The 14,224-nt window shown below is 44.3% G+C and overlaps 3 protein-coding genes across 3 annotated transcripts; 2 read left to right on the top strand and 1 right to left on the bottom strand.

Moving 5' to 3' along the window:
* Positions 1–5,219: 5,219 nt before the first annotated feature.
* Positions 5,220–5,865, top strand: DSM5745_00727 (uncharacterized protein; the record flags this gene model as incomplete). Its single annotated transcript, XM_026742743.1, has 3 exons — positions 5,220–5,342; positions 5,413–5,547; positions 5,608–5,865. 3 exons carry the CDS (start codon positions 5,220–5,222, stop codon positions 5,863–5,865), a joined length of 516 nt encoding a protein of 171 aa, XP_026608588.1.
* A 2,674-nt stretch (positions 5,866–8,539) lies between these two features.
* Positions 8,540–9,699, top strand: DSM5745_00726 (uncharacterized protein; the record flags this gene model as incomplete). Its single annotated transcript, XM_026742742.1, has 2 exons — positions 8,540–8,806; positions 8,860–9,699. 2 exons carry the CDS (start codon positions 8,540–8,542, stop codon positions 9,697–9,699), a joined length of 1,107 nt encoding a protein of 368 aa, XP_026608587.1.
* Positions 9,700–10,422: 723 nt separating this feature from the next.
* Positions 10,423–10,809, bottom strand: DSM5745_00725 (uncharacterized protein; the record flags this gene model as incomplete). The annotated part of the gene is made up of 3 exons (XM_026742741.1): positions 10,423–10,555; positions 10,604–10,747; positions 10,796–10,809. The coding sequence occupies 3 exons, from the start codon at positions 10,807–10,809 to the stop codon at positions 10,423–10,425; spliced, it is 291 nt and encodes a 96-aa protein (XP_026608586.1).
* Positions 10,810–14,224: the final 3,415 nt, after the last annotated feature.

Below are 14,224 nucleotides of genomic sequence, written 5' to 3'. Positions count from 1 at the left end.
CGTCCACTCGAGCCCAACCAAGCCCTAACTCGCATTACAATGGTGTCCGCAACAGCGCCTTCACCATGCATTTCACTGAACCCTCTGTCCACATTTTTCTTGCCATCGTATCTCCGCTTGATTCAGTTGCCAGAGGAGGTATTTGGAGTTCGAATTCGAGCCTCGATGGCCGTTTTGCGTAGCGCAATAGGGTGCAGTAGTGTCGCAAAGCAACGGGCATGTCACTGGCACATCGCATTCCTATGACCGGATTCGAGCAATGTTTATGTCGGCATTCGTTCGTTTCGGACTCGAGCTGGTGATTGCGGATGTGCGGTCGGTTTTTGCTTGGAGAATTCCTAAGGACGCAGTAGCGGTGGGCACGGTCATTCCTACGCCACGAATTGCACTAACTCTGATATACTGCTAGATTTGTCCGAGGGCGGTTCCTTTTGATTTGGAGGGGACGATGAGAGTGACTTGATATTGGCTTCGAGTCCGCTCATGAACCGACGGCGATGGGACTGCGTCCCCGCTGGCTGCGGGCAGAATAGGAAATCCTACACGATCGAGAACGACATCCTATCCCGAAGCTTGGCCAGTAGCCCAGAGATTGCGGAGTTGACGTCGAGAGGTTCATGCCCGGCGGTTCCAACTCGGTGTTGCTTCTTCTTGTTTAGACGGCGTCGGGCAAGTAGGCGACTGCTTGGATGGCGTCAGAGGTAGAATCGGCTTTCTTGGGATACTATAATCGAGGTATAGATCATATAAACGGATTGAGCACTTGGCTGACCGTGGTGCTCCCTTGGTAATGCTGTGTACCTAAGCGTCCTCAGCCGCGGCGCGGGCCGGGGAGGGTGCTGCAGTTCCAAATCAGGCCAAGCCTGGGCACGCATTGCGGGCGACCGCCTACGTATCACAGCAGCAAAATAGCTAGCCACTGCTAAACACTAAGTTGACCGTCTATGAGGACAGCAAAGAGCTGTGCTTGCTTTATGTTCAAGACTGATATCATCCATTCCACCGCTTCGTGGGATAACGACTTCCCCAAATGCAAGGTCGGGGTTCATTCCAGCACAGGTCACTAGGCGCAGGTTTTGTGCGGTCCAGCATGGCTGATATCCGCTCATGCCAGAGGTTGTCTACCTACCTACTCTAGGGACATTGTTTCGCTCTTCCAGTACAGCCAGCACGGCAGTATAGACCGGGCGGACTGACGGACTGACGGACTGGATAGAACGGATGGACAAGACGCACAGCAGGGCCGTTATATCACCTCATCCCCCAACGCCCTTTTATTTCGGCCGCTCGCTGCCCACTGACCATCACCCCTCCATAGCGCCCGCCCATGGGCATGGGCACGAGCGTCAATTCCCCCCACCGTTTGACACCACTTTTATTCCTCGATGGACGGTGTCAATTACCCCGTTCACCTCAAATCCCTTAGAGATCCGCCAGACCTCTCTGAGTCCGCAACAAATGCCGATGCTCTGAGTACGCCCGCGTCAAGCCGTTGGTCTCCCCGCCATCTCTGTCTCCGCACCCGCGGCAGAATGCTCTCAACCAATCTCCGCAGTTTACCTCCAACGGAGACTTCAATCAGCTGCAAACTGTTCCATATCTACTTGTCCGGCCTACTGCTATCCGCCACTCTTCACCCTGACGTTGCCTACCCTGCCCTTTCCCATCCCAGCGATCCTGCACCGACAATCGAGAACCCTCATCCCGGGATCACTCAACGCGAGCATTCCATTTTATCACGACGCCTTTTCTTAGGACGCTCAATTATACTCTCTACAAGAAGCTGGCCGGCGTCATCGGTGCGCTGAGCCTCTCAGCATTAACAGCCTGCCTCCAACCCGGTCCTCTCCACCCCAGAGTCCCGAGTCCGATAAGAATTCCGATTTTCTGAGAGCTAGGTCTGGAGCCCGATCATTATTCCAGTTTGTTGTCTTTCAACTCCCTTCTATTGTTAAGATTCGATAATTGCGCTGCTCTGGCATTAGGGCTAACTTATTATTTTTTTTCTTGACAGGTTTTAAGAGCACAGCGGTCCCCGCCTTGTCCCTTCCAAGACCAGCCCCCGCACAGCAAGTCGCCATATCCTTCCTCCCACCGCAGCTCTTTTCTTGAATTCGGAACCCCTAATATACCAGCCGAGTACAGAGCACAACGTCGCCGTGGAGTGGTCGACGACTTCAGCAAACTCCTTCCATTGTCTCCTCTCATGCATGGGTTAAATACACAAAGTCCCTGTGGTGATTGCTGCACCCCCAAGGCAACCTTTACTTCCGTCCTGAGAAATCCTGCGGGATCGTATCCCCTGCACTTCGGCCAGTCCAGTCAGGATATTGAAGTAAGGCTCTGCGAAAATGGCGACGTGCAGACAACCAAGCAAGGAACAATGCTCGCGGTAGAACGGCGAGAACGATGTTCAAGAGAGGAAGTCCCGGCCAGGACAGTCCCTCGAGAGCGGCTCATGAGCGCAGGTCTGTAGAAGAGCAGGAGATACTGTGAGACGTGATCGTGCTCGTGGAACTGCTTGTGAAACCAGCAGAATGGGGGCTGCATTGGCCGCAACCCTAGGTACCTAACTCCTGTCGATGTCCTACTCGAGACTCCCCGTCCTTGGGCTTGGTCTACAATGTGGCCACTCCGGGTTTGATCTCTAAAGGTACTTAGGTACACACCCGACGTACGCGTCCTTACAAGTCCATCCTCGCCGGATTCCATGGTAAATTTTCCCAACAAGAGGTCTAGCAGCTGTACTACCATTATGATCGCGCGCTACAATTCCCCATCGATACTCTGCTCTGGCTAGAGAAGTGTTTGTACCTAGACAGCACTCGACATACATAGGGAACCCTTTGACAGCTCCGAGATGAATTTCATGCTAGTACACTTTTGGGCGCGGGCTATTAGGTATGTCATTGATTCCTCCCTCTGCTCTATTGTTAATTTCACTCCTCTTCTCCGCATGACGATGTTCCTAGCTTTACAGTATTGACCTTCTAGCGGCTCACTTGCATTTGCGAATCTAGGTAGGGACCGGAGGGACCGATATTCACGCGTTCGGTTGATACCGTTGTTGCTGAGGAATCTATACCGAGATCTCGGGAGTGTGGCTTCACAGGCCGGGCGTGGAGGATTCACGGTCCGGTTGAGCGTCAATACGCTGAACCAGGGTCCCTGGTGGGTTGACTGCTTAACATTGTGATTGCCGCTGTGTTCGCTCGAGGCTCTGGTATTTGTGGATGATCTTTTACCTGGACTTGACGCGTGGGGTCAGCATTCGGTCTCAATGAATAGCCGAGGAATAAACCAGGGTCGTCTCTCTACTGCTTGGACTTCATCCTCGAGATCATTAGTACTTGATGCAAGGTCGGCTCTCGTCTCATTCCGGGATTTGATCAAGCCCACTGGGGCGAATGGTGGTGCTGATCCTGCTGGTCTCTCCCTCGTCGACATTCTCAGTAGGTTTCTGATATCTTGAGCTGGATTGGTAAGGTTCTTGATAGCTGGCCTCAGCTGATCCAGAAGCACCATAATCATACCTGGGACACATTGTTCCTCCTCAGGATGCGGATGAATGCATGCGAGTCACATACTGTTGCTGTTAGTGGAATTCGTGTGTGTCCCTGCACACCGCCGCCGGCCGGGGCCGGAATGGGGACGATGAACGCATTGACTGGTTCCCATGGACCCTGAGGCCGCGTCGGGGCCTAGTCGTGATGGAGGCTGCTGCGAGCATTCAATCAAACTTGCTCCCTCGTCTCAACACGTTCTATATGCGAAAGCGGACCTTTTGCGAGTCTGCAGAGGGTGGAGGACCGCCATTCACTCTTGGCAGGCCTACCGTATCGGATGTTATGGCTCTGAGATTCTCCTTGTTCCCAGAGTAGACTACTGCCGCTTCTTGCGCACGGACTTGAGTTGTTCGAGTCTTTGAGGGCTCATCTTCCGTTGGGCTTTCCAGAATGGCTGGGAACTAGAGGGTTGTGGGGGCGGCAATATCAAAATTGAAAGCATCGTGGCACAAAGATGGCCGGGGCATGGATGACGACATATCAAAATGATGATGTTGATTCGAACAGAGATATGGCTATTACTACTAGTGTCGAGTTTCCGTCCAAATCTGCTTTCAGTTAGTCCGGCCCGCCCCGTATTCACTTTGCCAGCAGGCGAACCGGTTGCCTGCTTCTGTCAGGTCGTAAAGACATCCCCAGCGGCAAACAAGCAGCAGATCAGTCGCACAGCAGGTCCGCCCAGCGATAATGTAATATTTGCCAATACGCCACTACTAGTAATAGGATACACCCAGCTAGTATCCTGCATGACATTACCTACGCTCGTCCTTTGGCGAGCCTGCTGCTTGATCCGGTATAGTGCAACTTCGGACCCCCGGAGTGTCAGCTGAACAAATGCTCAGCACCTGCCCAAGTGGCGTAAGCGAACCCCATTTCTGAGAGCCGGTAGGTACTGTATTTGCGCTGTCAAGGGCGGTAGAGCTTGCGGGAGTCATTCTCCAGAAGCAGCCCCGGATATAACGATATGACTGGGCATCTAGGTTATTTTGACACAAAAGAGGGGCGCGTCATTGACGGGGCGTGACGAGTTCGCTATTCTCTGAGGCGGGGCTTGACCAGATACAAAACAAAGCATCAAGTCAAACATTTTGTTTCCAAATATCCACCTAGAGCGGGTCTCTGAATGTGTGGCTTTCTCTATCTAGAGAAAGAAAAAAAGGAAATACTTCCACTCCAGCATCCGACAGGGAACAGGATGGCGGCTTCGACATGATTTGCACGCCGGCGGTCCAGCAATCATTGGGTCAAAGGTCTGCGAGAAGGAAGTGGATGGGCCACTACCGACGACGTACATCTACATCCTGGTCAGATCAAGTTTGAGGATGATACCTAGGTATGTTTGCCTGCACGCAAGAGAGGATTTGCCAAATCGTCCTGCCAAGGAAGCCAGACCGTGATGAGGTCTGCCTGCAGCAAGCCGTATCACCGGACTCCTGAATTTCACGTTAAATAAAGAGTATAGAACGCCGTGACAATCTGTAACTTGCTAGTTGTTAAACAGCCCGCATTTCACAGGAAGCTGCGCCTGTTTCCGCCTTACTTCTCAATCCCACCGCGAACTCACCTGCTCGCGCCTCAGCGCAAAGAACCTGCTGCTCGGTGCTTTTCATTTTATCTGGCTGAAAGCACACATCAAGCGCAACGCTCGCCGACATGACTGGAGCGCAATCGGCTCGGACGTCGCAGAGACAGAGGGCGTGGACGGAAGAGGAACGGACTCACCTGCGGGAGTTGAAGGAAGAACATCCAGACGCTACGTGGAAATCAATCACCGATGTATGTTCACCAAGTGACAGTCATTCTCCACCAAATTTATCTTTCTCTTCATGAGCTTACATCTGCATAGTTAGGCGGGTTAAGCGAAGGAGCCTCGCGGGCTGTTTTGCAAATGCGGTCAGGATCTAGAGAGGAAAATGAGGAGGACTATCATGTTGGTGATGGCGGAGACAACTGGAACGGTCACCGCAGGCAGTGGGGTCAGGTACGTGTCACCGATATATCTATCACAGCTTTAAAGATACTGAAATGCCTTGAGCGACAGTTGCGGTTACCGCAGTCCCAAAATCGACAAGGACGCGACCTGCCTTTGAGGGACGACCCAGACGCGCTCCGTCAACGAGTTGAGCAACTTGAGCGGCAGCTTGAATCGGAGACAACCGCACGAAACAACGCAGAGGAGAACGTTCGCTCGCTCGCCCAAATAGCTGACTCGTTCCGGCTAGAACTCGAGTGGTTCGTGGGGCTAGTGGGCGAGCCTAAACCGAGTGCTGAGACGGCGAAGAAGGCACGTTCGTTATAGTCAGAATAACGCCGGCGACTGGAAAGATGCTCAACGGAATATTGGGCGCCTCGACGAACACATCGAATCGGTCTCTCTAGCACAAAGGATGGTTGCAAGTTCACGGAGCAGGATTCATGGGATTGGGTTTTGATGATGGCACCGGGGCCTCGACTGTGTTCCATTCTCATATGTCCCCATTCCAGTTGACGGATCGGGTCTGGCGTTTTTGATCTCGGACTATCGTGGAGTTGCCGTCGTAGAGCTCCCCTGTCAAGCGTTGGCTCTTCAATTCGTTCGAAGGATTGCGGAAGGTAGAGTCCGGGGCTCACAAGGGTGGCTAGATCTGGAATCGTTGTCATCTTATGGCTGTAATAAGGCAGATAACAACCACACGGAATAGAATGATTCTAAAGTCGCAGGGTAACTGGAGACTTTGTGTGTGTTAAGGCAGAATCGCCGCTGAATCGAATAGAGGATATTGCGGCCTTTATCTTGAGGCTCCCACGCAACTTTGGATGGTCACGTGCGATGCCAAACGGTCATCGCCGTCCCAAGTCCCCAGCAGTCAAACACAAGCCCAAATCTTACCGAACTCCATCCACTCGAAATTCTCAAAGAACCAACGGTATGGGTGCCCCAGGAGCGATGTGAATTATCTTTGAGAGATTTAGCTACTAACAACCTTCTGTGACCAGAACCTACAGGTGCAACGATAGAGGAAGTTGTCTGAGATAGCATAGGTATGGAGGAGCTGCACCCAAGCCTACTCCTCCTTCTCCAGCTCTCAGATTCCAAGCCGGCATCAACCAAACGCCTGTTTCATATTTTGTCAAGACGTCGTTCAAGTTCCCGACAAAGATTGCCTCTCCATGCCGGTCACAAACGCGTCTATCCCTCTCTCCCGCGTCCCAAAATCTGTGCAACAGGCGGAGCAGCGCTGCGGCCAAAGTTCGTTCAAGCGGCCTAATCCAAAGCCCGTTACACCACCGTATATCTCACGTCTCAGAAGCGACACCTGGTCGACCGCAAAAGCCTCAAGATACACCATCATATAACACCCGGTCAGATCGTCACGTTGCACTGGTATATCTACCGGCCCGGCTTCGAACCATTCAATAATACCGGCTTTCCCAACCGGGCTTTCTTGAATCCAAAGCGGAGATGGCGCCTGTTCCAGAACCGTGGCATATGTTTTTAAATTGCAGGACAATCGCGAGAAACCAGTGGTCCTGCTCGTCGGTATCGAGAGTAACTACAAGATAATCACATCCGGTAACGTTTCCGCTCTCAATGCTTTGCTGGTGCTGTACATGTCTCCACCCTCTTGGAGAAATCCTACTGGCTCAGGGCGGAAAAGGAATGCCTTCCAGGAAGAGTGACTAACAGATATCTAAGCTTGGAGGTAGTTGGAGAAGAACTGAACAATGGCGTTGTTGAGATGTCCTTGTAGCCTCATAACCTCAATGTCCGCGGATACAATGCACACCCCGAAAATAGATCCTCTTTTGGTGGACGCTAGGAGATGCTGCGCGTCATTGTTATTCTCCTGGCCATCACCCACTGCCGGTCCCCTAGAAACGAGAAGCAGAGTTTTCAACTGGGTCACATTGTGAGTCACCGCCACTCTCTCGATCAGGATCAACATTTGTGGTCTTATCGTGCTCGTCAGTGATTTCCAGCGGTGATGCTCCACTAACCTGCTCCCGCATCGCGTCGAGTTGAGTTAGCTTCGAAATAGAGGGCTTGGGCAGTGGTGCTACTGCTATGTATTAAAGTAGGAGCTTTTTGACGGTTTTACGGTGCTCACGCTTGGTACGACTACTCCTTAAGCAATCTTTCTTCATTGTAATACAAGTTTGTTAAGGCGAAAGACCAACCTCCACCCTGCTCTCGAAGTTACGAGCAACAGCGTCCAGGGACGTCAAGGTGACACGTGAATGCCCCTCGGCTGCAGCGATGGGGCTTGCGGCAGTATTCTCCTTGGACTGAGAGAATATGGCCCACCTGGTCCGTCAAGATGTAGCAGTAAAATCACAATCCTGACTGTATACCGGCACACAGTTTGCCGGGAACCCAAAGTCAAACCCGATAAATTCTGACAAGGGTAGAATCATCATGAAGAGAGCCGTACTCATGGGCCCCTAGGAGAAATGAGGGGTAAAGGCGCAAGATGCGCCCTGGTCGCATCTCTTACAGACAGGCAGAGATCAACAAAAATGGCTTACCCAATCGAACGGTGCCAACAAGTCCTTTTTGTGCGGGTGATAGCGGTTTGGAAAGATTGTCCTTACTTCAAAATACGCGCCTAGAAAGTAAAATATCAGAACTCCTCGGAAATTTTCGATCTGGGTCGGATGCGCCATACGCAATACGCTGGCTGTGGCTGGGGTACATAATAACCAGACACGCACTCCTGTCTTCCCCATCTTCTGTTGGCAGAATAATCTCCCAAAACCTGGACTCCGTCTATCCATCATTTATGCTGGAGGTTTGGTAGTCAACAGCGACTCCGGAAGCTCAAATACCTACGCATTGCCGCTGAGTCACTTGAATCGGGTAAGGACCTACGATCTCTCTGGCGTTGATTGGAGCTTGTGATAGTCGTGCTCCTCTTACGATTCAAAAAGCAGAAAGGCTTTTTCGCAACCCAGACCATCGAGGAGTAAGGTGTCATGGCGAGACACAAAACAATATGGCCAGTCTCGATCGATTGTTGAAGCGTAAGCGCTCTCCGAGGCTCGGTTGTGCTTCGCCTACGACGCGCCCCTCCATATACTTGGACCAGGAACATGGCGACTACCACAGAACCGTTATCGAGGAGACTGACACGGAAAGCGACGACGATCCTGGCGATATATACCACGAGGATGAGATCGCTAAGAGCAGGGGTGGCTCTACCGACGCCGAAAGGACAAATTGCGATAAAAGCTCGGACAAACATAGTGGCGAGGAGGGACAGGTCAGTGTGGAATGCTGATAGATACTTATATTGGCTAACGAGGATCTTATCAGAACGAGTCCCAAGATCCTAGCTGGACGAATCGCCCTCGTGCGCGGACTGGGTCTAATCACTCTGAGCCGGAGGAGGAGCAAGAAGCCTTTACCAGACAAAGTCCGCCGTTGACCATCAGATCACGGACCACAAACACAGGAAAAGCTCCCTCAGTTGCCAGGGGTTCTTCTGACCCGCCGAACGGCGGCCCACGTACCGAACCGGCGGCCCCATTCGCGGCTGCACCCGAGACTCCGACCCGCCATGCACACCCACAGCTGTACGCTGATACACCGTCTTCCGACAGCTCGTCTCCCGAAGGGCGACAATTGTCCCGCCAGTTGGGAGCCTTCGAGGGGGAAGAGGAAGTCCGTCAACTACGCCGACCCTCAAGCGGTGCAAGATTCCGATCACTGTTGTCCACTGAGGAAGTTGAACAGTTGAGTCGCGGTCTGAAAGAAGCCGGCAAAATCATCAAACTCGTTGGAGGAGAAAACAAAGCTCTGGTCGATGAACTGAATGCAATTCGCAAGGAAAACTTGTATTTGCAAGAATGTAATCAAAGGGATGCGGATAAGCTTCTTGCGGAAAAGAAGGCAAAGGAGACTTGCCTAAAGGAGAAAGAAGAACTTGAAAGGCACGCAATAGTCATTATGAAGGAGCTCGAGAAGATCCGCGTGAAGTGGGACAAGGTCAAAGAGGAGAGAAGAAAAAATAAAGAGGATCAAAGGAAGAATAAGGAGGAGTGGGACAAGGCTAGAGAGGAGAGGAGGAAAAATGCGGAAGATCAAAGAAAAGTTGAGGAGGCTGTGGAAAGGATGCTGTCAATGGTTGCCTCTTTCCGGCATGAGAAGATGTAGTTGCTGAGTATTTGCAGCAGCTACCATTTGGCTTCTTTACCATGTCTATGAATCTAGGCCTATTAAGGTTATCTTCGAGGTTATTTTATCCCAATCTTTCATCATCTAGCACCCGGGACAAGGCCCCATCCACCGCATTTAATACGCTCCGCAGAGCCAGAGTGGCATCATATATACCTATCTCTCGTTCCATATTGGACAGCACCAGGGTCTGGTAGAAATACCAATGGTGCCAGATCCATTAAGCTGCCAGATCCTTTATGCCTGATGGGCAAGCGAATCCTTCCGCTCACTCTTGTTCAAAACTAGAGGGTGGGCCAGTGAGTACCATTGCAGAAGAAATTTCATCGTGGGCAGGCACTGCATTCATCGCGCCCGGCGGCGCGAGCGTGACGGACCGGGCCCATAGAACAAACTGCCCATGAGGGTCAACCGGTTGGAACAAACACTTTTTCTCTGGGTCTGGTTTCGCTGCAGAAACTCCAGGCTGGAGATCTTCACTGGCCTGGAAGGAATATCTCGTTCAGGCATTATACTAGTCTTAGGGTACTCCGGTATCTTGAGTAATATTATTTATAGGTAACAAATATCACAATATATACTTTCAGGAGCAGGGCAATATCTTTAACGATAATACTATATATACAATATTTTTAAGTTCCCTGGTCTTAAATTGTCTGCTGCTTACTGTTGCTTTATTCGTTTTGGTCCAGGAGCATATCTTTAGATCTGGTCTCTCAAACGGCCTTCTGTAATGAGGTGGCTAACTGTCCGGCCCCTCGCCCTCCGCTCTTGAACCATAATGACACCGATAATAGACGCAATGACGAGCCCAAGCTGGCTAGAAAGTCGTAGCCTGTGAATGGACATCAGAATAATGTCCCAGCCAGAATTTACAACGGACTCACGAAAAGATGCGGCCATGGTCTGCGGAAAGATGACAATCGGCAGCCATGCGGCGACGGCGTACTGGAACCCGCTCATGCTGATGATGACCACCGCCCGCTGCTCGTTGTTGTCGGCGCAGTCTTCGTTTGCCCATGAGTAGCTATCAACGTCAGGGATTACACATCAACGGACTACGTAGGTGACATACAAGACAGCCGTCATGAGCTGAGCTCCGATGGTCAGGAAAGCAAACTCCTTCAATGCAAGGCTGGAAGGCCAAAAGGCAAGTATTCCATTCGGCAGGAGGCGGTATATCTTTACATATACCGCGGTGAAAAACATGGTCATGCAATTTTACAGAATTTGTAGACTCACCCTGCACCAATGGGATGAGCACAAAGGCAAATCGACTCGCCGTCTAATCGGACAAAATCCCCCAGAGGACGACGCAGGTGGCAGAGATGAGATTGGCCCCGGTTGGAATGACATTGCTTTCCGCAACAGGGAAGCTCTCCGACTTCAGCCAGATGTCAAAGTATCCATTCCCGCCGCAAGACGATCCATACAGCTGCTCAACATCATTAGCCCTCGAAATCATCAATGAGTGCGATGGAAGGGTACTTACCATCCCGCTGTTGGCTGGTTCGGGAATATAGTTGCGCCAGGTTAGATCCAGCATATTAACTCTAGTTATATAAAGTGCTTTGTAATATATATTTTATTAAAGTAAAATAAAAATACATGTTAATTTTTAAGTTATATTAATAAAGTAAATTTATAGTATAAAGTGGTTATATTATATTTATAATAAATATATATAATTATTACTATAAATTACTAGGTAAATATAATTTAATAATAATAAATATAGGTTTACTAGGTTATATATTTATAAATAAAGTTTATATTTAGGTTAATTTATTACTATTTATTAAACCTGTTATTAAAATTATTTATATTACTAAGGTTATAATATATCTTAAAAATTATATTATAAATATTATAGATGTAAATTACAGGTAATTTTATATATTATATATAATATAAATTAATATTAATATAGTATAATTACTACTAGTAATATATAGTTACCTAAAGTTTATATACTATAAAAGTAGTGCTTAATAAGTTAGTTTAATAATTTTAATTTAGTATTATTTATTATTTAGGCTAATTATATAAATTATAAGATATTATTACAGGATTAAAATAAATATAAATATAGGTGGAAATATTAATTTAATATTAATATTAATGTTAATATTTAATACTAATAAAAATTTAAGATATTAAGGGCCCGTGTGCCGCTATTTAAGTTAATCCTAGCTTATTAAGCTAATGCTAAGTTAAAAGCTATTAATATAATTACTAAAAAAACCCTATATTATTAATAAAAACTTATTAAGATTATTATACTACAAGTAATTAGTTAAAATTACTATTTATTATTATATATTATATATTAAGTTTAAAATGCTATAAAACACTATTTTTAAACACAAGCTTATATTTAAAAAAGGCGTTCCGCGTGATATTAATAAAAAATAAGTTAATATATTATTAAATTACTATTATATTACCCTGTACTAAGTTTGCATGTTCTTAAATAATATATAAAAAATTTATAAAAGTAATAATAAATTTATAAATATATAAGTAGCTAAGTCTTAGTAAAATTAGCTTTTTATATAATTTAGGTATATTTTTAATACCTTAGGATATTTTTATATATTTTATAAAATATTTTTTTTTTAATTATAGTATATATTTAAAGGCCGGTAAAAATTAATAAGGTTATAATAAGTAGGGTAACTAAGGTTATAAAAAAGTTAGTTAATATAGTAAAATTATTTATTATTTATATAAACTTACCTTATAAAGCAGTTTTATAATTTTAATAAGTTAATATTATAAAAGGTTAGTTAGCATGGTAAAACCATTTATTATTTATATAAACTTATCTTATAAAGCAGTCTTATAACCTTAATAAGTAAAGGTAAGTTTATTTATAGTAATTTACCTTGTAAAAACAGCAAGTGCCATAACTTAGTATTTAATTTAAAAAATAAAGTAAAAATAACTTATTAAATATTAGGATAGTATTAGGTACATGTATTTAAATAAAAAAATAAGTTAATAATACCTTTTATAAGTAATAAGTATATAAAAGCTTACTAAAATAAATTATATTATATAGTTAACTTACTATTTTAATTAAAAGCATAATTAGTAATAAAAACCACTAGTAAAAGTAGGCATAGCATACTTAATACACTAAAATTAAATTATAAAACACCTGGAGTCCTACTATATTAGTATAGACAAGTTAATAACTATTATATAAATTTATAAACTAGTAAAGTGTACCACTATTTATTATACCTAAGTTAAATCTTTATTATTATTTATTATTTATATTATTATCTGTATTATTATCCACTGGGCAGCATTTTTAATATTATTTATATTATTTTTAGTATTACCCTTGGTATTACCCTTAGTATTATTAATACTTAGGTAATATTAATATTATTCTTAGTATTATTTTATTTACTAGGCAGTATATTCTAGGTTAGTATTATTTATATTATTTTTAGCATTACCCTTGGTATTATTTTATTTATTATTATAGCTTAATTAATATTTTTAAAGTGTTTATAAAGTAGCTATTAAGTATTAAGTTTTTTAGGGTTTTTAATTTATTACCATAATCTACTTTTTTTATTTTTTATTATGTTATTACCCTATTACAAAATTAAAAAATAACCTTGGGATATTTAGCTTATTTTTTAATATTATAAAAAAATTAAAAACATGTTTAGGGGTGTTTATTTATATTTTTACTTAAATTAAATTATATAATTTTTATATAAATAAAGTAGTACTGTAAAAGGGCTAAAACTTAAATTTTTATAATAAAAATTTATTAGCTTATTTATTTTTTTAATACTTTGTTTACTGCCTAAATAAAGTTAACTTAGCTTTTAATTTTTAAATAAGTTAAAATATTTATTATTATTACAGGGATTTTAAAGGCGGTTAGCTACTGCTAAATACTAAAATATAAGCTAGGTTTAAACTAGGTGCTTTTAAAGGTAGGTAAATAAAAAATCTAGGATTTTAGTTAAAAATATTATAAAAATTAATATTATAATAAAAAATTAAGGCCTAAATAAAGCCTAGTAAAAAAAAAAATATACCTAGTAGTACTTAGTAATATATACTAATACTTACTTAAAAGTTTTAATTATTAAAATATATTTAGTAATAATATGCTAGGGTGTTTTTAAGTATTAAAAAAAATAGCTATAAATAGCTATAAATAAACTTAGGTATAGCTAAAAAATTTTTTAAAATTATTTTTAAAGTTAATAGGTGTAATTAGGCTGTAAGTAAAATAAGGGTAAATAAAAAAAATAACCTTAGTTATTATAAAAAAAGGTATATAATTTATATTAATTTTAGGGTTAGCAAGGCCTTTTTTAAAGGTATAAAATTTTATATAGGCTTGCTACCTAATTTTATATATTTTTAAAATTTAAAAAAAAAAGTAAAAGGGTACCCTTACTTTTTACCTTGCTAGTTAAATTTTATATATTTTATTATGCTTAAGTTTATAAATTTAATTAAGCTTTTT

The sequence above is a fragment of the Aspergillus mulundensis genome (genome assembly GCF_003369625.1).
Source record: "Aspergillus mulundensis strain DSM 5745 chromosome Unknown scaffold_0, whole genome shotgun sequence".
Lineage (NCBI taxonomy): Eukaryota > Fungi > Ascomycota > Eurotiomycetes > Eurotiales > Aspergillaceae > Aspergillus > Aspergillus mulundensis.
This window is presented reverse-complemented; position numbering and strand designations above follow the sequence as displayed.